The sequence below is a fragment of the Poecilia formosa genome, unplaced genomic scaffold, assembly GCF_000485575.1.
Source record: "Poecilia formosa unplaced genomic scaffold, Poecilia_formosa-5.1.2 Scaffold347, whole genome shotgun sequence".
In the NCBI taxonomy this organism is placed as follows: domain Eukaryota; kingdom Metazoa; phylum Chordata; class Actinopteri; order Cyprinodontiformes; family Poeciliidae; genus Poecilia; species Poecilia formosa.
The window spans coordinates 584,015-606,679 of NW_006800286.1; the positions used below are offsets into that span (position 1 = coordinate 584,015).

A 22,665-nucleotide genomic window follows, 5' to 3' on the forward strand; every position below is an offset into this window, starting at 1 on the left:
AAGTAAAGTCAAGTCCATCTGACACACAAAAAACAACATCAAAAAATGGATCCAGCCTTGATTTAAGTGAGAAAGTGGGTCGGGTTTGTTTTATATGAAGACATTAGTCCAATTACTCTCACAGCTTCCATGTCTAAAGAACCAGTCGGGCTCAAAAACCGTCAAAAATCTGTTCAAAGGATTAATTTTTCACCTTCTATTAACGCCTTCAAAAAGTACAAAGTTTTCATTTCCTTTTGGTATGACACTAAAAAACATTCAGTGCTTCAGAAGCTGTCAAATCAGTAAAAAGAAGCCAGTTGTGTGTAATTTAATCTCAATAAAAACGAGAATTCATGGCAGGCTCTGCTACTGGAAAGAAGCTGAGAGAAAGGGGAACAAATATTGATTGACAGCGCTAAAACCCTGTTGGCTCTGATTGATTGTTTCTGACAGAGTGATGTACTGTATTTCTGCAGTTTGCACTGGAAACACTGGGAGAAGACACAGGAGCTTGATTTTTTTCACTGATTACCCATCTTGTACCATCACATTATAGAGATAGTTTCAGTAATTATTAAATAAAACATTATTTTCATAAAGGTTACATACTGCAGCTTTAATGAACAAACAGAATCATAAAGATTCATCTTGGGTTTGATCTTGTGGACTCTTATTTAATATCTACATCCTCCTGCTAGCTCAGATTATTACAAATATAAAATTAGTTACCATAACTACACAGATAATATAAGGCTCTACATTACATCTGCTCTGAATTTTCTGCTTATTAGGAAGACCTAAATCATAAACAGTATATAAAACATATAAGGTTATAAAAGTTGCCACTATTATATAGTGGAGTTAATATTAGCTTTTTTATTTGCTCATTTATTACCTTAAAACATTTTGCAGCACTTTAATGCTTTCTCTCTTTTCTACGTTTTTGTCTCTTTTAGCATGCAACTGATTATCTAGAAATAGAAATAGAAGATATAGAATCAAATTACCCTTTCTTGTCAGGCAATGCGGATATTTCTGTGCAACAGAAACAAAGAGACAAGCAATGACAGTGAGATGGAGTATAATTTATATATAGACCTGTATTATAAGTGCAAAATTATATATAAAAAAGTTATTAGAATTTACTCCAGTTCAGAAGAGTGTGCAACTGAGTTGGTTAATTAAAAATGTACGAAATATGCATTTCTGTGCATTAAAGGACAGACTAATACAGACAAAAACTGTGCAATAGTAAAGTTGTACATACACCAGCATGGATGTTATTTTTTATTTTTTATTTTAATGACAGATGTATTTTTATTTTCCATTTTCTGTTGTACCTCATCCTGATTCTGCAGTTGCTGAAAGTTCCTGCATTTTTGCTTTATTAACTGGGAAACAGTCCAATAAAACCTCAGGCCAGGGTAATGTTTTTCATATGTCACCCTTAAGTATGCTGACCTTTCAGCATTGTCGTTTTCCACCTGGTTTATGAAGGATGTAGTTCATACCAACAACAATGCAGATTTATTATTATCGCTTGCGATTATGTGTTAAATATCTACTTTCTCCATATTCTGAAGTGCTACAAACCAAAGGAGATGTTCAGAGATAAGTTTGAGATAATTCAAATGTTTGTGTGTGTATGTAACGATTTGTTCAGATTAACATACAGAAGGTTGCTCTGCTCCACTGTCGAGAGCGCAGAGAATGTACAGACCCCACCACAGTCGACTTCCCGCTGAGAGCAGCTGCATTCCTGACCTGCAGTTCAAAGAGCAAACACACACACACACACACACACACACACACACACACACACACACAAAGAGACGTAAAGATATGTAAGCTGCACATGTTCTGCTGTTACATAGGCAGGAATGTGCTCCAACTCTCCTGCTTTAACCTCACACAGCAAACAAGCCAGATGACAAAAACACATGACGACTCAGAAGTCAAAGATCTGACCTTTGAGTTACTCGTTCAGACTCTGGTAAACATAAAAGACTCTGACGCAGCTGGAATAACTTGATCTCACTTTTGCTTGTTTAGTCTTTGTTCATGTAAGTTTAAATTAACTTTAGAAAGAGAAATCCACAAATAAGATACACGTCTGTGTGAATTGTCGTCAAAGTCTGAAACACCAAGAATGTCACAGAATTTATCAAGTTTCTACTCTTCGTGACATTTTTAGTTTCATTTTAATGTGTCACAAGTTTTAGTCAATAGTTGCTTTTAATTGCTAATGAATAATGCTCAGAGTCTTTCAAACATTGAGTAAAGCTACAATGGGAATTTAGTTTGGTGCTCTTGAAACTACAGCACAGAATTTGCACTAAAACTGTATTTTCTTGTAGATTTCAAATAATTTTTGTCACATTGTTGATGATGTTTCAGATCATCAAATCACAACAGAATTCACATCATTCAAATAAAAAAATCATGTTTTAACAAATTAAAAGGGGGAAAAAAGCTACCCAAAAACAAACCTACCTGGCCGTATGTGAAAAGTTATAATTTCCTCTTAAATCTACTAAGCAATTGTGATAACATGGTTACCTACATCACTGTGGAGGGGTTTTGGCCCATTCTTCTATGCAGAATTGTTTTAATTCAGCAGAATAGATGAAGGAATCCAAAACAATTCTGGCACAACTTCACCCAAATGGCATAATGCAACATTCTGCAGAGCAACTTTAACAAGTGACTCCAAAAACAAAACAGAAAAGACTAGAAGTCACCAAACTCTACTATTCAAATTCAAATATTTGGAGATATAAAGGTTTTCTCAGGCAGCAACCATTTTTTAACAGCCACATTCTGGACTTAATTGAATCACCTGAAACGACCTCAAACTAAAATCCAAATCCAGCTGCCTGAAACATTCAACCAATGCAAAATGCTGCACAGGTGACCCAAGGGGATTTCTCAACAGCTGTGCTTTAATGGTGCGTTCAAGTACATCTCGTACGCCACAATGTCTAATTATCAAAACAACTCTAAAGTCATTAGACCTTTTTTTATTCTTAAATGTCTGCAGAGTCTTATTAACTTAAAAAAAAATAATCCAAACCTCTTGTCAGTTTTATACTGAGCACTTTTTATTTCTTTTTCTTGATTTAAGCAAAACAAAAACGAACCAAACTGTGATTTTTGAGCAACTTAAATATTCTTGATGACATCAGTAAAATATAAATTACAGGTCTTTGAAATGATGATTTAAGGGGACTGGAAATCAAACTTTGAATTACTCATTGAGCAATATGATTGTATTTTTTCTTTACTTTTTATTTTTTCTGCAACAATATATTAGGTTTTATTCTTCTGTTTTGCATTTAATTTGCTTTTTTTCACAAGTGACTTGATTTGACTTCCACTGTGCAGTTTAGTTTTGATCTACAACCTGATCTATGAAATAAGAGCAGCACAAAGGTCAGACTTCTGGTAAAACACGTACAGAGAGAAGCTTAAGGGAAAACACCAATTCAACTTACAGTAGCACAGCAGGGTTCCCTGTTAACCTCTTAGTCAAACAAAAGGTCTAACCATGCTCAAAGGGTCCTGCTGTGAAGGATGTGGGTTAAAGTTTCCAATGCTCACATTACAAGGCAGAAGAAAAGAAGAGAATCAACAACAATAAAAGGGAAATATTTTCCTTTCCTGCCAGCTTTTTAATCAACATCCAACTCTCTGGCTATTTGGCTTTTGTGAGAGAAAACTAGTTCTTTCAAAGCCCACAGGGACTCGTTTTTTTGTCATTCGGGTTGGGGGGGTTCCTGTAAAAACATGTGATGAGCAAACACTTTTTGGTGAACACAGAGGCTCTTTAAACCAGCTTGGAAGCAGCAGTGAATAACTCAGATTGTCTGTGATTTTTTTCCCCTCCTTCTCCAGGTTTGGAGGTTGTTATTGGAAACCTTGGGTGGAGGCTCTGATTGTTTACTCTGACCTCCTCTTTTCACGGAGACCTTCACATGACAAAGCTGCAGGTTCGGCAGAGAAAACAGAGCAGGAGCTCTGCCGACCGCCAAGACGATGGCTGAGTGATTCATGTGGCAAATTACAGTTAGACCTGTGATGCTTTACAGGTGCTTTATTTTTTCCATCTAAAGGGACGTTCCTCAAATTTTACATATCATCTTTATTTTGTTGTTGAGACATTGTTGAAGCAGAAATCTGGCTTTATAGGCAATTATCCATATCTTAATCAACAGTTTGACACTTTTCTGATAAACGTTTCCTCATGGATTAATGAAGAAAAGCAATAAAACTTGATTAATCTAGATCTTGGTTTCAATATTAAAGCAATACCTTCAGGAACATCAGTAATAATGTGTAATGGGAACTAAAGGAGAATGACAGGACCCCCACCAATTCACGATTCAGTATTCGCATATTTTTCTGTGCAACATAGCTCTAAATTATTTGAGGAAAATCCACCTATTCCCAGAGGTTTTTCATAGAAAATTGTACAAATTTAGGAGTTGCATTCTTTGAAGGCCGATTACATCAATATGAGGCAACAAAGGCTTTCCAAATTCGAAGGCTCCTCCAAATGCTTCCTTCTTTTAGTGGATATGAAGGAAGGGTCTGGTGTATCCTTTGCATCCCATTCTGTCCTTTTGATTCATGTGGGTCAAACAGAAGGCAGTAGCCAAGAAATAACATTTTCATAGGGGTGACCAGACAGGGGCCATTGATCGGATCAGTGGTGGCCAACAACTAAAGACATAATATTCTAAGAATAAATAAATAAATACCTTGATATACTAATAAATATAGGAGTACATTAATATTATCATTGCTGCCATGACCTTTTTGGAGGGGAACTGGTTGAGCATGTTCTACTGGTGAGTTAACCTCTCATTGGGAACAACCTATCACCTGGGCCACATCTGAAAGGAGGTTTTTGTTGTTTGTGTAACAATAGTGGATGAAGTGGGATGTAGAGCAGGAGAGGTTTTAAAGATAACTGTATTAAAATCCAGCTTTATAAAAAATAATGCTTAGAGCGGTTGTGTTGTTAGCCCTTTATCATTTGCAAATATATTTCAATAAAAAAATTTTTAAATAATAATTTAATAAATTCAATAATGTTATTAACTAAAATGGTTGAATAAATAATAATATAAAAAACTCAACAAGATTTCGAGCTTCCTTTAACCAGGTTGTATTCAGCGCCTTATGGTTGCTTGGTAACAGGACGTACACAGAGCTAAATACTACTTACTGCTTGGCGCGCTGACGCTGGCAAAGCAGCCAATCCAGGAGCACCAGTCATTTTCCTTGGCGCTGATTGGCTGGATTAGTGGAACTAGGAAGACTGTGGAGGTTAGCTTAAGTGGTAGTGCTAAGAAGGTTTCCATTGTAAGTATGAATGCATGTTAAGTTATAGTCTCTCCAGTTTTTCAGGTGTCGCGAGTGGAAATTGACGCAAAATCAGCAGATTCATGCATTTTGTTGGGTTTATAGCAAAATTTCCACTAAAATGTCAGAAACATGGCGATAAGTGACTGCTAACTACAGGTGGCGGTACTTGTACCTTAGCCTTACTTGATGTCAAGTCAGTCCGTTATCGTTATGGCGAGAAACAAAACAAAACAAAATCACAATTATCGTCATAGATAAGCACATAAGCAATAAATAAACACACTACTTTTGATGTAGTCACTTGTACTTTTTTTTAAGCATTTGAAATATATTTTTCCGAATGACTATGTTGAGTTGAAAAAGTGAAAGGTATTCGGGACAAATATTTCACAAGTAGGACCATAAAATCGGTGATTCTGATTGCAAAAAAAGAGAGAAATACTATTGAGAAATACTGGAGGGACTGATTAAGATATATTCTGTGTTTGAACTGGTAGAGTAGGTCGTCGCTTTTAAAGAGGGGCTCAAGTATTTGCGGATTTCAGCTGTTTACGGGTAGCTGATCCCCCATCAAATACCGGAGGTCCACTGTAACATGATCCGCTTGGTTTTACTTAGAACATAGAAGCATATATATATATATATATATATATATATATATATATATATATATATGGATATTTTATAGCGGGAAAATTAAATAAGCAAAAACAAGAAATTAAAAGGAAGGGAGGAATTTCTGTGTAAAATTACCATCGAGTTATGATACTTTGGCTTCCCTAATGACAAACATTAATACATCAATAACATTAGTCTTAAATCAGTGTTTTTGCATGTGACTAATAACTTGTATAAACAATTCTAAGGCAAAACTTTCTATGTTTGGGTTTAGTCAAACCTTCAGTTAACATTCGAAACAGGCAAATGACTTTGACAATTTAAAACATTTTATTAAGCGGCAAAAAGCTGTAAACTTTGAGTTAAACATTAAAATAATTTTGCCAGTGGGAACTTTATGACCAATTAAGAAGCAACTAGTACTAAAGATAACTTTTAGTTTAAGCAGTCCTCTATTGATCATGAGAAACTTGTGCATTGGTCTAATAAATACAACACTAAATGACTCACACTCTCCTTTTTTTTCTTTTTGCCTTGCAGTTGCCAGGTTAAATGGCTTCATGACCGGCACATGACTTTTACTGGACTGCAGAAGCACGTGGCTCATCTTCCTGCACACAAGTCTGGGTTTAGAGGTCAGAGGGCGTCAGCAGATACAGTCTTGCACTCTTCTGTTGGAGAAATTCAATGTGAAGCTACTGTTTGATCACTTTATTTTGGATTAGCTGCTGCAGTTTAAGTCTTTACTACTTAACTATTATAAATGTTCCGTGCAAAATAAGTGTGTATGTGACTCTGCGGTCTTTTCTTCAACAATTTATATACATAAGTTAAAAAAAATGCTAATTAAAATGTTTAGTTCTGAATAGAAGTGCAACAAACAATAGTTTCAGTCAACAAACTAAAAATTTTGTGCATTTTACTTTGCAGAATAACTGAAGCTTAGACAAATGTTGCAAAGAGTGTTTTAATATAAATGCATGATTTCCATTGTAGCTCTGAATCTATATTACTGGTTGTTGCTGTGCAGGAAAGTGAGCTTCTGTCCCAGTCAAGGATTTTCCTGCATTTATTTCCATCCATTTTTCATTGACTCTGACCAGAAAAGCATTCCTGCAACATGATGTTGCTACCACTGTTGGTATGTTTAGTGCTAGCTTTTTTCCACACCGTTTGCATGTAGTTTCATCTGACCAGAGTACCTTCTTTTCACCACTTTATTCCTTAGCCTGTCACAATAAATCAATTAATGCACTGAATGTATTTTGAAAAATGCTGCAAACGTTTTAACACCCAATACAAAGTAGTTAGTTTGCCCTGCTTTCACTGTCTAAGCTGAATGACTATTTTTAAAGACATTTTTGGTTACAGAGACATTATACTCCATTTTTTATACTGCATTTTTAAAGATATAATAATTGTGTGCAGTTTAGTGATATAAATCAAACTTTTTTTAAGTCAGTTTAAATTGTTGAATGTTTTTCGCCATGATCGCTGTGCCTTGTAGATAGTTACCCAAAATAAGACGTAATATTCATCATAATTTTAATCATCATCACAATAGTACCACAAAATATCATGATTAAATTCTTCATATCGCCACCTCTAGTCACCATGAAAATATGACTAGATACTTATGTGTTAGACATTATTAGCAATACCTAAACACCAACTGTGAAGTCTTAAAAAAGGCAAACAAAAAAAGTTCTTTCAGTCGTTTCATCCTAATTAAAGCGTCCAAAATGTGTTGATATTTTATCTGTGATTTGTCACTTTATTTGCTGAAGTTGTTGGCGTGTAGACCAGTAAAGGTGGTTACAGAGTTACTGGTGTATAAAAACAACTTATAATAAATTAACAATTCTTAGCCTGGTGGGAGAGCAAACAAAGCCTGGTGGCCCGCCAGGCTTATAAAACACTGAACTGGAGTTTATTGGGATAATGAGAAGTCAAAATTTTATCATGATTACCGTTATAACTAATGCCCACCATTGCTTCATAAAGCCTTTGTGAAACTATTGATCGAGGTATCAAAACGACTTGTCCGACTCCCTTGAGGATCTGTTTTTAAAAACGAACGCCATCCGATCGGCGACATCCTTCACACGGACCTGTGAGTGTGAGCGGCAGGTGTGAAAAGCAGCCAGCAGAGTATCATATAACCTTTTGACAAGTTGCTCAACAACAACAGGGCCTCCTTGTTATTATTGGGTCAACAGAGCCGGAGGAGGTCTTTGGGAATGGAGCGGCGGGGAGAACATGAAGCGACGGTTGTACGGCGCCCCGCCTCCCTCCCCGTGCTCCCAGGCTGGCCCGGGGGTCAGCGGGAGAACGCAGGCAGCCAGTCAGGCGGTCCAGCATTCTTTCTCAATGTGTGTGTGGGTTTGGCCGCAGCCCACTCGGTGCTCTTTGACTCCGCTGGCCTTATAAGGCATCCAGAGCCATGGCAACTGCAGGGCTTGAATAGCAGTGTCAAATCCCTCAGCACACAGACACACGCTCACTCTCCCTAAAGGAGGGAGCGAAGCGGAGGAAGAGGAGGCTATCTCTGCCGTGGCTCGAACAGAAAAGGAGCGCTCTGTGTTTTCGCTAATTTATTCCTGCCAAAGCCGGCTGGAAAAACCGGGGAAAAGGGCGATCAGAGAGGAGCGAGGAGCGCAGCAGTAAAACCCTGAGTCTGTGACAGCTGAAGCGGGGACGTTCTGGCCTCTGGATGTTACTGCAGGATGGACAAGCTCTGAGAAAACAAGACAACAGAGACATGACTTTGGGAAAGGGGAGCAGACTGTGACGGAGGAGATTTCTCAACTCAGCCTTTGTTTTGGCTTGTTTTTTTCTCTGACATTTGATCCTCTGACCCCATTGGCTTTGAAGGAGCAGAAGAAAACAGAGTTTCGTCACAGAGGGCAGAGCAAGAGGACGTCTTTGGTGAACTTTGCTACTCCAGAAACCAGCTGAGTCAGAAGAATTAGATAGTTTCCAAAAACAGAAAAGCAAAGGAATATAACACTTTTATTTCTTTTAGCCATCTGTGTGCATTTCTGAAAAAGCCTCAACAAGTTAAGCGTGCGTCTGGACTGGAAGAGCACAGATCAGAAGATAGCACCTCAGCACGGCAGGAACTGGTTGGACGAGTTTATAAGTTAGAGGAAAGGGCAGGGCAGTTTAACCCTGCCTGAAGGAGAACTGACTGGGTTTTATTTTTCTATCACCTGCTGGACGCCTTGAGGGAAAGTGCTCTCCTGAAAGAGAAGAGAGGAGGCAGATTTTTTCCAATATCTGCGACTCTTCATCATGCTCAATCATATGTGAGGTACTTTCTTCGTCCTTTCACAGCCGGGGTCGGAGAAAGCGGGTGAGAGGGAAAGGAGAAAGAGTCAAAGAGTAATTTATTGTTTCCTGTGAAAAGAGCAGGGCTGCACCCTTTACTCCTGCCTGAACTCTGAACCACTTAATGCGCGTCTGAAGTTTCTCTCCGTGCTCAAGAGCCATTGATCAGAGGTCAGGGCTGAACAAGAGGCGAGAGAGGGAGCGAGCAGAGGGATTAAAGAAGGGAGAGGAAAAATATCGCAGAGGAAGGACCTCCGGGTCAGGACTGCCAGACGGCGAAGGGGATAAAGGTCAACGCAGGCGAATCGGGACAACTTCGCCTCCTGTTTTTAGATCTTCCAGGACGAAGTTGCTCAAATCCGAACCAGGCGTCCCAACCTCGGAGTCTGAAACCAGTTCTTCAAACTTTGAAAGGGGGGCAAGGTGAAACCCGGCTGAGACGGCGAAGGGTCCGTGTATGATCCTTTCACGGGGCGGCGCGTCTTTGAGAATATGGCCATGGTGAGCGGGGGATGGGGCAACCCCAACGGGGACACCAACGGGCTGGGAGACAAGGCGTACCTGAGGAGGGAGGAGGACAACGACTCGCCGCAGGCCGGCAGCAGTGACGTGGACGTGGGCGACGAGGACAAGACCTGCGTGGTGGACTGCGTGGTATGCGGGGACAAGTCCAGCGGGAAGCACTACGGCGTGTTCACCTGCGAGGGCTGCAAGAGCTTCTTCAAGAGGAGCATCAGGAGGAACCTGAACTATTCCTGCAGGTAGGAGCTGCTGGGAAATCCACCGTTCAATAGCATCAAATCGGTTAATCACGATTCATCGGGATTAATCTAAACTGATTTAGCAATCGATTAATCGTTAACTGGACTATAAAGACTGTAAAAAAGGCCGCTTGCTGAAAGAACACCCTCAGAGCAGTAATTATGTCATTTAGATATTTTATATTTAAGATAATAAAAAAACATTTGTCTGTAAATTTACGCCAAAATCTTACGAAGTACTTTTGACTAGTTTCTGGAGCAGATATCTTAGTACACTTGTTGAAATAAGACAAAACTAACTTACAAGTAACTTGTCAGCAAGATATAAAAGCTTGTTTTAAGTCTATAATTAGTAAATATTGATTAGAAAAAGTGCTAATTCTACTGGCGAATTGCATGTTCTACCCAGAACTCCTCAAGCGACTTTTAGCCTCACCGAATTAAGAGAGGGTATTTATTGTGTCGTGTATCGTGTATTGTTTATCATGTATTGTGATAAATTTCTTATAAACCCCCCAGATTTGTTTATATTGTTGGGATTGTTAATTTTAATCTTTTTTTCCCCACTTTGTTCAGTTAAGGTATAAATAAATATCAATAAATTTGAAAATATGTGTGCAGTTTAGTGATACAAAGCAAACGTATTTATATGATTGGTGATTTAAAGAACCATATTATAAATGTTAACGTTTGTCAAGAGCTGTGTTTGTGTTTGTGGAGCTATAATTGGTGTGCCATGCAGTCACAACCAGATACCGAAAAAGAAATGTAAAAAGCTCTTATTGTCACTTTAATTGTTATCACAATAGTGTTAACTTTAAGTTCATATCGCCCAGCCCTGGTTACAATTCTGTAAATAAACAAAAAACATTCTGTTAAGTAACTTTTACTATCAAATTAATAATCAGTTAATGCAAAAATGATCAATTTATCTGGAAATAATCAAGCATACACTAAATTTTAGGCACTAAAATGTTTATATTCTTATTTAAACAAGGAACTGGTTTGTTTATTTTGTATTTTTAATATTGTATACAATTAGCTGAAGCCAGCAACTAAATCAATCATCAGTTCCAGCCCAAATTCATTCTAATAAAACAAAAAAACATTGTGATTCTGTTAAAACTTCAACTCAACACTTTCTTTGAAGAAGTAAATCTCTTAAACTTACTTTGATTTGGTGTTTTTTTCCCCTTAAATACACATAAACCAGAAAAGTAAACAAGAAAACTTCTTATGATCCTATCTGTAACGTAGTCAGGAGAAAATATCTTTAAATCTGAGCTTCAACCCACAAACAGCCTTGAGACAAGGCAACAAAAGGAGCACAAATGAAGCCCTGAAGGTTTGTGATGTGAGGATGGATCGCCTCAGAAGGTCAACATTCCCATTATTCTTCACCGCAGCTACATCAGTGCTGCAGCCCAGCCCTCTGCTCACACCAACTCCTCTCCCAGCTGCCAAGTTCAGTTGTTTATTCCTCTGAAAAAAAAGTGCATTAACTCCGAATGGTTTTTTTTTTCTTCTTCTTCTTCTTGCATCTGGGCTTGAAAAGGGCTCCCTGTAAAATGTTGGCAGAGCTCAACCTGCTGTAAAAAGCAACACGAGGGTGTGTAACGCTGATGATTTACAAAGGTCACAGTCTGTGTAGTTCTGCAGCCAGTCCATGTAGTTCACTCACAGCAGCAGGAGGCAGGCTTACATTTCAAGCTGTGTGTCCTTACTATGTCACGAAAAAATGGTGAATGTATTTAATTTTTTTTTCTTTGTTCCTCGTGTGTAGATCAAACAGAGAATGCCAAATTGACCAGCATCACCGTAACCAGTGCCAATACTGCCGTCTGAAGAAGTGTTTCCGCGTCGGGATGCGCAAAGAAGGTATCAAAGCTTCTCACACCGCAGCATAAAGCTGGTTTCTCCTCCAGATGCACATACAAATACTCACACACCTTCGGTTTTTACACATTTTCTCACATTGCAACAAACTTCAATGCATTTGAAACCTGAAACTTGTTTGGATTTTGTTATAAATGCTTTGTTGAAGAAATACAAGTTGGAATTTTCTCTTAACCTCAAACTTTCTCTGAACAGTTCTTTGTTGTTGTTTTTTTGTGTTTAATTTGGTGGAAATCATTCAGTAAAATAATTTAATTTAGAGAAAGAAAAACATTCAGAGGTGCATTTATATATGTGTGCATAAAATATAACATATATTTATATTTTAAGAAGCAAACAGGGATGTGCAAATAGCAGCAGGGATGTAGTGATGGCTTGGAGTCTAACAGCTGCTGGGAGGAAGGATCTGCGATAACGCTGCTTTGTGCATCCAGGATGCATCAGTCTGTCTCTGCAGCTCTTCAGCTTTATTAACGGGGTGGGAAACATTTAAGGTCAGACTAATGCTAATAATTTAGACACAATGCTGCTCTAGACCTGAATAAGCAATAAATCAGTTAATTACATAATAAATTAAGAGAAGTGCAATAATTTCCATTTCAATAATTTATTGTTTTCTCTCTTCCTACTGAAAACTGGATGATAAAAGTTTTCAGTCTGGTGTTTTGGTCTCAGCTATCCTTTGAAGGACAAATTTGTTTCCAGAGACTTCACATTTCATTTTATTTGTTGTTTCTATTATTTTGTTTATTTGTCTTGGACATTTAAAGTGTCTTCCAGTTCCATTATAATTTAAAGTTTATTTATCTTTGAGAATATATTCTTGCATTTTTGTGCCATTACTATTATATCATTACTATTATATTACTTGAAAATAGTCTCAAAACAACATTATCATTTATCACAATAACTCTTGGGACAATTTATGTCCCAGTAAAATGGTGCCGGCCATGTGACCCGAGGACAGTATTTATACTGTCAACCTCAGCATGTTTTCACGCTGCAGCTGGATCCCCTGCAGCACCGCTGCTGCAGGCAGTTGCATTTAATCCTCAGAGGAGTAAAAAACAAGAAAGTTAATGATTGCACTGAATGTATTCGTCTTAACGAGCTGTGTGTCACACTGTTCCCACAGATTTATCCCACATAACGAGCTATTAACACCTAAGAATGAGGCGTGTGATCACAAAAAACTGTGATTTATATATTAGAAACTGCGTCACACAGTCAGATTAAAGTCAGTTTCTGAAACTCCAGCTGGACCTGGAATTTATGTGCTTTCATTGTAATCTCAGTCCAGTTTGTGGTGCTCTGCCACACACAGCCCACAGTGGGTGGCAGCGCGCCACAGTTATTAATGAACTGGAGACGTGACGCAGATCCAACTGTTTCCACATTACCTGGAAGCGTCCGCTTCACCTCTGACCCAGTCAGCTGACCGCGTTCTGAAAGATTCTTCCGTCGGAGCTGCGGTTCAGAGGAGAGACGAGAGGAGAAACCTGCAGCAGAGGAATCTCTGTCTGCTGCTACATGACTGCAACTCTGTCATGTTTGTCAACCCTTTATCAGTGCAGTTTGTTGTCATCTCCACTGGTAGAAAAAAAATTAACATTGCACAATTTATTATTCAGATTTTAAGTTAAATTTTTAAATCAAATGCATTTCTTTTTGTTTCAATATAACCAGTTTGGTTTTTTTATAGTGTTGAACTTTGTCACATTTTGTGACTTTACAGCCGTAACTTCAAACTATTTTTCTGGACTTTATCAATCTAGAAAGTTGTACTGATCAATTTTACTAGATCATCTATTAAAATAGACATCAGAAAAGTGTTTTTTTTTTTAATTGCCTTTTTTAACCAGAACTTTTTTTGGTTCAATCTATGCTGCAAATCTGAGGTTTGTTTCCAGCAGCTTTTCAAATCTATAGTCTGAAATTCAATTATATTATTTTTCAAAAAGAAGTTCAAATTCACTCAGACCATCTGGAGAGCATATGTCTAAAACTCTCAATTCAGCTTAGGTCAAGACTTGGACTAGGCCATTCTTACCATATGAATGCACATCAATGAAGGTGATTCACCACCTAAAGTAGCTTTTTGTCACCAATTGAATCAAAAACAAAACAACAATCAGACAAAATAGTTGTTACAGTCAAAAGCACTCCAACTACAAAACAAATAAATTCAAATCAAGTAAATATAATTCAAAACCGTTGTACAAACCAAGAGGTTTATACACCAAATATTCAGCTTATTTGCGCCGCCAGCCCTTATGAGTTTGCTACCATTAAACAATGTCCACTCTTCATAGCTTTAGTATAACAAATATTTACAATATTTACAGAGAGAATTTATAGATGCAGGAAAATTTGGGCTCCTCTGTTTACGCTTTTGCCTCAATGTCCTGATAATAATGGAGGATAATTGAACAATAATGCATCAGGTGTTCAAGGCTTGAACACCTGATGCATTTCATAATTATGCAAAACTTTGTGTTGTTTTGTCACATAAAATATAAAAAACAGACAGTGAAAAGAGAAACAGCGGTTTAGATATTAAGGTCATACAATGCTAGAGCCAGTGGTTTGTTCGATAAATGATTAAATATGAACAGATTCGCAATAGTATTTAATTTCTGGGGAGGGAAGGGCACCTAGTGGAGGGGCGCGAAATAATATGATCCCTCGGGGGGATGACAGAAAATAATTGAGAAACACTGCCAATAATTTATTTTTTTATTAACATTTCCGTTCTTCTGTTCTGCTCCCCTGCAGCTGTCCAGCGGGGTCGAATCCCTCCGTCTCACTCAGGTATCAGTCCGAACTCCCTGTCTGGAGGACCTGGGGGTCCGGGCCCGGGTCACATCGGGGCGGACTACTTCAACGGCCAGCCGGTGTCGGAGCTCATCTCCCAGCTGCTTCGGGCCGAGCCGTACAGCAACAGCCGCTACAGCACCCCCTACACTCAGACGCAGATACCTGCGTCGGCAAGCGGCGCGTCCGTCATGGGCATCGACAGCATTTGTGAGCTGGCCGCCCGCCTCCTCTTCAGCACCATCGAGTGGGCCAGAAACATCCCGTACTTTCCAGAACTCCCCGTCTCAGAGCAGGTCAGTCCGACATTTGAAACCTGTCAGGTTAAATTCACGTTTGGTCATCTTTGTCTGAACTGTTTCTGAAAACAACCCAAGTGCTTAAAATGAGCCGATCAAAAACCTTCACAAATCAGCAGGCGTTACCTAGCAACCACAGTGAAACCCCGCCGTCACCTAGCAATCTCAGCAAAAAGCAAAAAGACAAGTGTTTTGTTGTTGACTTACCATCCAGAAACCACTTGCTGTATTCATGTTGGTTGTGCAGGAGGCACCACTTCTGCCTTTCAAAGATGTATGGTTGTATAATTGCTCATCTGTTTTCAGCCGTTTTCCCTTGCGAGTGTAAACGTTGAGGTGGTGGGGAGAGGCCAGCAGCAGCTTGTTTGGATTCAGAAGGGGTAGTGTTATGTTAAAAAGACATTTTTGAGCTTTACCTCATGATTTCATTGTTATTCCATCATCATAAACAAACCTGGAGTGTGGCTTTGACTCTTTCATGCATGTTTGAGAAATCCTTTCATCTCCATGGCAACCATTCAGCTGTGCTAAACGCCTTCAGAGCTGCAGCAAGTTTCCAAGCTTCCGCCTCACAGACCAGCTCTTTCCCGCGAATCCCTCACTCTGCTCCTACAGACTAGCCAGCAGAAATTAGCAAACATCTGCTGAGCTCATTATAGGAGCTACTTCTCAGTGCAACTCTGGTAAAAACTTTGTTAAAGGGCTAATAGAGGAGCCATGTGATGACGACGTCATGAAGTCATCACAACAGAGTTTCAGTAAGAGCACCAGCTTCTTAAGAGACAAAGTCGAATTTCTTTAAAGTCATATTTAATATATACAGCATTTTTTTACCTGAAGTTGATTGTACTATAAATGGCACTGTGCGCCTGAAAAACATAATCCTGGTCCTTTAAGGACTTTAATTAGTCAATGAGTTGGTGTGAAACAGAAAGCTTCAAAAAAATTCCACTTTGTGTTTAAGTTGTAGTGCCATTTTAATTTAATTTATTCTTAAATTGTGGTTTGTGGGACTTTGAATGCCTCAAGCTAAGCTAGCAATATTTTCAGTCAACTAACATCAGCTAACAGCAGATTAATTTAATAAAATAAAATGTTACGGTCTAAAAATCTGATGTAATTTCTTCAGTTCAAATGAATAAAATACGTGAATAAAGCAAAATTGTCGCCTGGCCCTGCAGTTTCTCCCTGTTTAACTCTGTGCATGTCGGCCTGCAGGTGGCGCTGCTGAGGCTGAGCTGGAGCGAGCTGTTCATCCTGAACGCGGCGCAGTCCGCCCTGCCGCTGCACATGGCGCCCCTGCTGGCTGCCGCCGGCTTCCACTCGTCCCCCATGTCCGCGGAGCGCGTGGTGTCCTTCATGGACCAGGTCCGGGTGTTCCAGGACCAGGTGGACAAGCTGAACCGGCTGCAGGTGGACTCCGCCGAGTACAGCTGCCTCAAAGCCATCGCCCTCTTCTCTCCCGGTACGTCCGAACGCTGACTGTAACTATCTGCGCTGCGATCTGACTCCAGGCTCCTTCAGGGGAAACCAAAACAAATCAGCCCATTTGATGTTTTGGCCGGGTTCAGATGTCACAGAAACAAAACACCGCCAGCTGCAGGGAGGCTGTTGGTTTGGGTTTGACCTTTGACCTTACTGAATACGGGGAAACAATGGAAAAACTCCTTTAAAGCAGTAGTCTGACGTGTGTCTCAACAAGCTATTAGGTAGATGAGAAGCAACAAAAACACGTCGTTTAGTCACCACAAAGGCTGAAATCAGTGGAAAACTTTTACCACCTTTAATACGTAAAATACATTTTAATACTTATTTACTGTTTAAAAGTAAAGATGCTCCAAGAAAGCAACTGATTTTCAGCTTGTTTAGAACAATCAGTCAGAAAAGTCAAAAAAGTTTTTGTCAAGCATTAAATAAGAGCGAGAAAGAGACAAAACTGACCCAAATTTCTTCTCTACATATTTCAACCAGAGCTGCTTAATTAAACATTTGAGACTAAGTCACTACTTTGAGTTATGAAGTTTCACAAGTTTTTAAGGCTGTTTGAATATATTATATTCAAGTTTAGAAATGTCCTCTACAGAGGACAAAATGAACTACTGGTAGTCAGGAAGATATTAGATTCGTCGTGTTGATGCATTTTGACCTGCTTCAATTTTCCGCCGCAACAGGCAAACTTCCCCATTCACTCAGTGCGTTATAGTTCCACATCACTTAGGATTTGTTGCTGCGCGTTTGCGCAGTGAAGGAAAGAGGAGACCAGCTGCACAGGCAGGTTGGAAATGAGACGCAGGTGATGATCGGTTTGTGTGATCGGCAACAAGAGACCATGATCGGCGATCACCAATTATACACTTTTTCACGGAAATTGGCCGATTACGATCGGTGGCCGATCGATCAGCACACCTCTAATTTAAATGCTTATGCACTTTGAGTCAAACTTACCGCAGTAATTGCTAATAAAAAAATACTAAAACCATTTAAAAATGAGCAAACTGCATTTCCTTTTGAATATATTAAATCTGTTGTATGAAAAATCAGTGAGCTGTGAAGAGTTAACACAGTAAATCTGTTTTACAGAAACTGATATAAAAATGTAATAAAAGCTCAAAACAAGGTTAGAGAAAGATGTTGATGCTTCTCTTTTGCATTTTCATAAAATGGGAGAAATAAAACTAGAGGTGTGAAGCTTTTCAAAACCAAAAATCAACTGAAGGTTTTTTACCTTGAAATGAATGACATTATTTTAATCATTATTGTGGCTGATGGATGAGTTCATTCAGTTTGTTAAACTCTACAAGCATCTGTAGGGGATTAGAAAATATTTCTCTAACAGACATAAAAGTGCCATTATTTACTCTTGAGACGTAAAACACAATTTTAGATGTGCAAACATATTCAGTTATTGCTTTTCTTCATTATATACTGCTTATCTGAAGGTCTTTATTTTGACTTTAGCTACTTTATTCATTTACATCCCAGTAAGTGATTCTCTTCAGGTGAAAGTATTTAGTTTCCAAGCTGCTGACCTCTGACCTTTGAATCACTCAGGCTTTAAAATGCACTTTAGCTTAAAAAAAGAACCAGTTGCGTCGACATAACAAACGTAGACAGAAGCATTTTGTTCCCAGCAGGCTGTTGGAGAAATGAGTTGTTTAATCTGCGAGTAATCCAAATGAAGAAACTGTTTTATGTGAAGAAGATTATTTTATTTCAGCATCATCAAAGTAATTTAAAAAATACCATCTGGGATCTTTAAGTTTCTGTGTTTCCATTTTCTCAGAGAAATTATTTCTTTCAGTAGATGGTAAATTTCTAAACCGTTTCCAGCAGCCCTGTCATTCAGATGATTTCTGTTTCCTCCCTGGCAGACGCGTGTGGCCTGTCCGACCCGGCCCATGTGGAGTCGCTGCAGGAGAAGGCGCAGGTCGCCCTGACCGAGTACGAGCGACTGACGTACCCCAGCCAGCCGCAGCGCTTCGGACGCTTGCTGCTGCGCCTGCCGGCTCTGCGCGCCGTGCCGGCGAACCTCATCTCTCAGCTCTTCTTCATGAGGCTGGTGGGCAAGACGCCCATCGAGACGCTGATCCGAGACATGCAGCTGTCGGGGAGCTCCATCAGCTGGCCGTACGCGGCGGGACAGTGAACGACCCGCCGGGTCGGAGAGAGACGGGCTGAGGTCAGACTGTCGGGAGGCGTCGCCATGGAGGCGAGCTAGGGCTGGGCGGCGGGGCTGAAAAATTAAATCTACCATTTTTTTCGTACCAGATCCGATTTCCGATTTTAATTGATTTTTTTCTTTAAACAAAAAAAAAAAAAAAAAAAATTTTCAAAGAGCAGCTTTTGTTTCAGTCATTCATTCTGTTGGTTGTACGGCAGAACATTTGTGCCAGTTTATTTACAGGAACACAGTCATAATATCAGCAGAATAAAGACACAACTTTACCAGAAAAACTTATGAGAAAAAAAGTCATTTTAATAAGAAAGCTTGGATATTTTCTTGTGTTGTAGTTCTGATAAAACTTCATCCTCCTAATATTCAGATTTTATTCTCGTACTGAAAACAGAAAAACTTCTTAGCCTGACCCATATCGCCATAAAGTTGACCTGAATTCATAGCCCAAACAAACAGAAGCTGTAAAACCCGTTTGTCAAACAAGATGGCGGCTCTTGGTGAGATTACATCACTCTGAACCATTTGTGTCAAACTTGAGGTGCGGGGGCCAAATCCCGCCCACCAGAAGTATTTTTGTGGCTCTTTAGACTCTTAAATATAATTTTATCAGTCAAACAAAAGTCATTTTTATCTGTATGCTGCCAAATTACATGTTCAGTATTATTTAATTTCAACTTCCAGCTTTTTATTAATAGTTTTACAGTTTGTTAATGGGTTTTATTAATGCATTCTGCCAGAACCGGCTCTTTGAGAACGTTAATAATTTTGATACGGCCCAAAATGAAAATGAGTTGAACCAAAGGACTGAAATGGTGAAAGAAAAACGGTTTTCCAAATATTAAATGTTTATAAATTGCTTCATCGCCCAGCCCTACTCTGGTTTTCAGGTCCTGATTTTGTCGTTACGGCAGTGAGGAAACGGCGGCGCGGTCCTGCAGCGCTGTCAGTGGCGTTCCCTCCTCTGGCTTCGTCTCCCTCTGAGCGAACAGGGAGGCCATGTGGGCCGCCACATGGCCTCTCTCACATGAGGCCATGTGCCTCCTCTACCTCCTCCCATATGACCCCCAATGTGACTCCAGCTGAACCCGGCGCTGTGTGCTCTCCTGTCTCTGTTGTCCAGTCTAAATTAAGCCATAGCAGCCAGATCAAGGCTGGGACGTTTTGTAGGGATCACAAACCCAGGAGATGTAAATACAAGTCAGTGCTGTGGAGAAACTATTCACCCCCTTACAGACTGTTTTGGTTTTGAAAAGCTCAATTGTTCACTGCAAAAAAACAAGATATAACCAGATATCTTTGGTCTAGTTTCTAGTGCAAATCCTTAGTGCAATTGGAATAAGACAAAAGTGACTTTTCTGCTTGGTTTTAGTGAGTATTAATTAAAAAAAGTACAAGTTCCCCTGACAGATAATTTCATTTATTAATATTGTTCCCGTGTTGTAAGTGAAATAATCCAGTGAAATATGAATCCTTTGTATTCATATTCAGGAACTATTGACTTAAAACAAGCTGAAAAGTTTCTTTTAACTCTTCTAGACCGAACGGTCCGGTGACGATCCAGCCAAATTTACAGTACCGTAATTCACTTTGCACTATCTGAGAAACTCCAGTGGTTTCTGAAAGGGGAGACGTTTCGGGTTATTACGGTAATTTCACTCCAGGACAGAGTGAAATTAATCTGAGTGGCAATCTTTCAATAGATGGTAAATTTCAAAAATAACTTGCTAGATACTGAAAGTTCCAGTTCTGGACAAATGGGCAAATATATTTACTCACAGGTCAATTAAAGAACAATTAAAAGAATAAGTTTTGTCTTATTTCAAGTGCACCAAGTATTTGCAATAGAAACTGCAGTACTTGGTAAGGTTTTGTGTTTTTGCAGTGTTTGCTTTCTCTAAACCTACAAAGATGTAGAACAATTAGAGCTGCTCTTAACTGAGAAACATGATGTCTGCAGCGGCTTAGATGTTGCTTTGTGACGTCCTGGAAGAGTTTTTGAAGTGCTTCTCTTTGGCCTGTCATTGCTAGGAAGGTTCACCATGGTTCCATGTTTTATTCATTTGTGGTCAGTGTCTCACATTCTGGGTTTCTGGTTCAGAAGCCTCAGAAACGGCTCCATAACTCTTTCCACACTGACAGATGCCAGGCTTTGTTCTCATAGGTCATTTCATTAGATTGGGGCATGATGTGCAGCTTTTACACGTCTTTATGTTGCCAGACATGTTCTGTTTCACTCATTTCTTGACTCTTTGGGTCTGAGCTCGGCTTTCTAGTTAAATCATGATTCAACAAGTTTGCCCAGGCTGCTATGGAGAGGTACGCTTCTGAAATTAAAATTAGCTTCTTGTGAAAATGAAGAGGAAAACAACATCTGTAAGGAGGGGATTTTGTTCACAGCACTGTACATAAACAGAAAGTGTTAGTTTTACTTTTTTTTTATTTGCAAATACCTTAGCTTTTTGTTTTTTTTCTTTTTAAGACGGGGACCTGTCGTGTTTCTCCGCAATGATGCAAATGTATTAAACGTTAAAACACAGCCTGGTTGTTCAGACAGTCACGTCCCTGTGGATATTTTTATTACCTCATGTTTTCTTCACCACAGACATGGATTGTATGGTGAACTTACTGATGTGTTCATGATAAAGGGATCAACCGCTGCATCGGATTTCGCCTGAAGCATCTTTGAGGATCCTTTAAGCCACACCTGGGATGAAACAAGATGGCCGACTCAAGTGAATCTTTTATGACGACTCTTTGCTACCTGGATGCTGTTTCCTTTTCCTTTGCTTTTATAAGTGTTGATTTATTTCTTCCCCACTTTACTCCCCCTTTAAGAGATGAGTCGTCTCCAGATAATTATGATGATGATGATGATGAACGGTACGTTGATGTTTAGACGTGACTTTAGGATCCAGGTACTTCATAGTTCATAAAGGCTGTGAACTACAGAAACTCTTTATTTTTGCCAAACTAATAATTGATGAAACATGTTTTGGTGTGACTTATTTTTCCTGCTATAAGATTTTTAAAAAGGCAGTAAGAGCCGTGATCCCTGGTGCATCAGTTTGTGTTTATTTGTTAGTATTTTGACTTTAGTGATTTAACCGTGGCAGTAGATTTACATGTAAACGAATCATGTTTCATGCCAAAACTAAAAACTGCTAAAGAAGTTTGTCTGCCTGACTCGTCATTTGTTGGTAAATAGATGTAGTATGTTTCTATGATTCATAAGCGGTTTTCTTTAACACTATTTATCTATGAGTTATTTCAAAATTTTTCTTCCATCTTCTACCTCCTGAGCCTTCGTTCTCTTTTCTTTCTTTTTTCAAGAGGAATGAACCTCTGTGTCGCCCCAGAAAAACAAAACGTTACCGAACGTGAATGAAAAGTTTCCAGACGTGCCTCTTAATTTAGAAAATTTGAGTCAATTTTAAAGAAAACGGTTCAATGTTATTATTTAACAGTAAGTGTAGGAGGTGCTGGTAAATTCAGCACAAGTGATTATAATGAAAACAATTATTTCATAACATGGGATCTTCTACCGCTGAATTAAACCCCTCAAATTAAAGGTTAGATTTCTCTAAAAGTTTTACATTACTGCAGTGAAAGATTTATTTTAAAGCTTCTCTCTTGCTGAGATCGCTGAATTTGGTAAGCTTTTATTGGCTATAAAACAGGAACAGATACATTTACAAAGTGGGAAAAGAGGGAAACAGGTTTGTGTAGTATGGTGGTTGCAGCATCATGTTGTGGGGCAGTTTTGGTACAGCAGGAAATGGAGGACTTCATAAAATAGATGGCGGCATGAGGAAAGACCATTATGTGGAAATACTGAAGCAACATTTAAAGCATAGACACAGATTGTTCTTCCAAATGAACAATAAAAACTAAATAAATTTTCTGTGATAAATTGTCAAAA

At 39.0% G+C, this 22,665-nt stretch overlaps 1 protein-coding gene and 1 long non-coding RNA gene across 2 annotated transcripts; both read left to right on the forward strand.

The window, feature by feature from the left end:
• Positions 1–5,250: 5,250 nt before the first annotated feature.
• Positions 5,251–7,334, forward strand: LOC107833230 (uncharacterized). Its single transcript, XR_001658950.1, has 3 exons — positions 5,251–5,349; positions 6,511–6,605; positions 7,001–7,334. It is a non-coding gene; the product is annotated as an uncharacterized LOC107833230 (long non-coding RNA).
• A 985-nt stretch (positions 7,335–8,319) lies between these two features.
• Positions 8,320–19,564, forward strand: nr2f6b (nuclear receptor subfamily 2, group F, member 6b). The gene is made up of 5 exons (XM_007574255.2): positions 8,320–10,061; positions 11,845–11,939; positions 14,733–15,067; positions 16,289–16,535; positions 18,442–19,564. The coding sequence occupies exons 1-5, from the start codon at positions 9,793–9,795 to the stop codon at positions 18,714–18,716; spliced, it is 1,221 nt and encodes a 406-aa protein (XP_007574317.1). The 5' UTR covers positions 8,320–9,792; the 3' UTR covers positions 18,717–19,564.
• The last annotated feature ends 3,101 nt before the right edge of the window (positions 19,565–22,665 follow it).

What these genes read in the sequence shown, in the direction of transcription:
- nr2f6b (XM_007574255.2), top strand. Translation starts at nt 9,793, where the DNA reads ATGGCCATGGTGAGCGGGGGATGGGGCAACCCCAACGGGGACACCAAC. An exon ending in CGTCGGGATGCGCAAAGAAG is followed by an intron (nt 11,940 to 14,732) that starts GTATCAAAGCTT and finishes GCTCCCCTGCAG; the next exon opens with CTGTCCAGCGGGGTCGAATC. An exon ending in AACTCCCCGTCTCAGAGCAG is followed by an intron (nt 15,068 to 16,288) that starts GTCAGTCCGACA and finishes GTCGGCCTGCAG; the next exon opens with GTGGCGCTGCTGAGGCTGAG.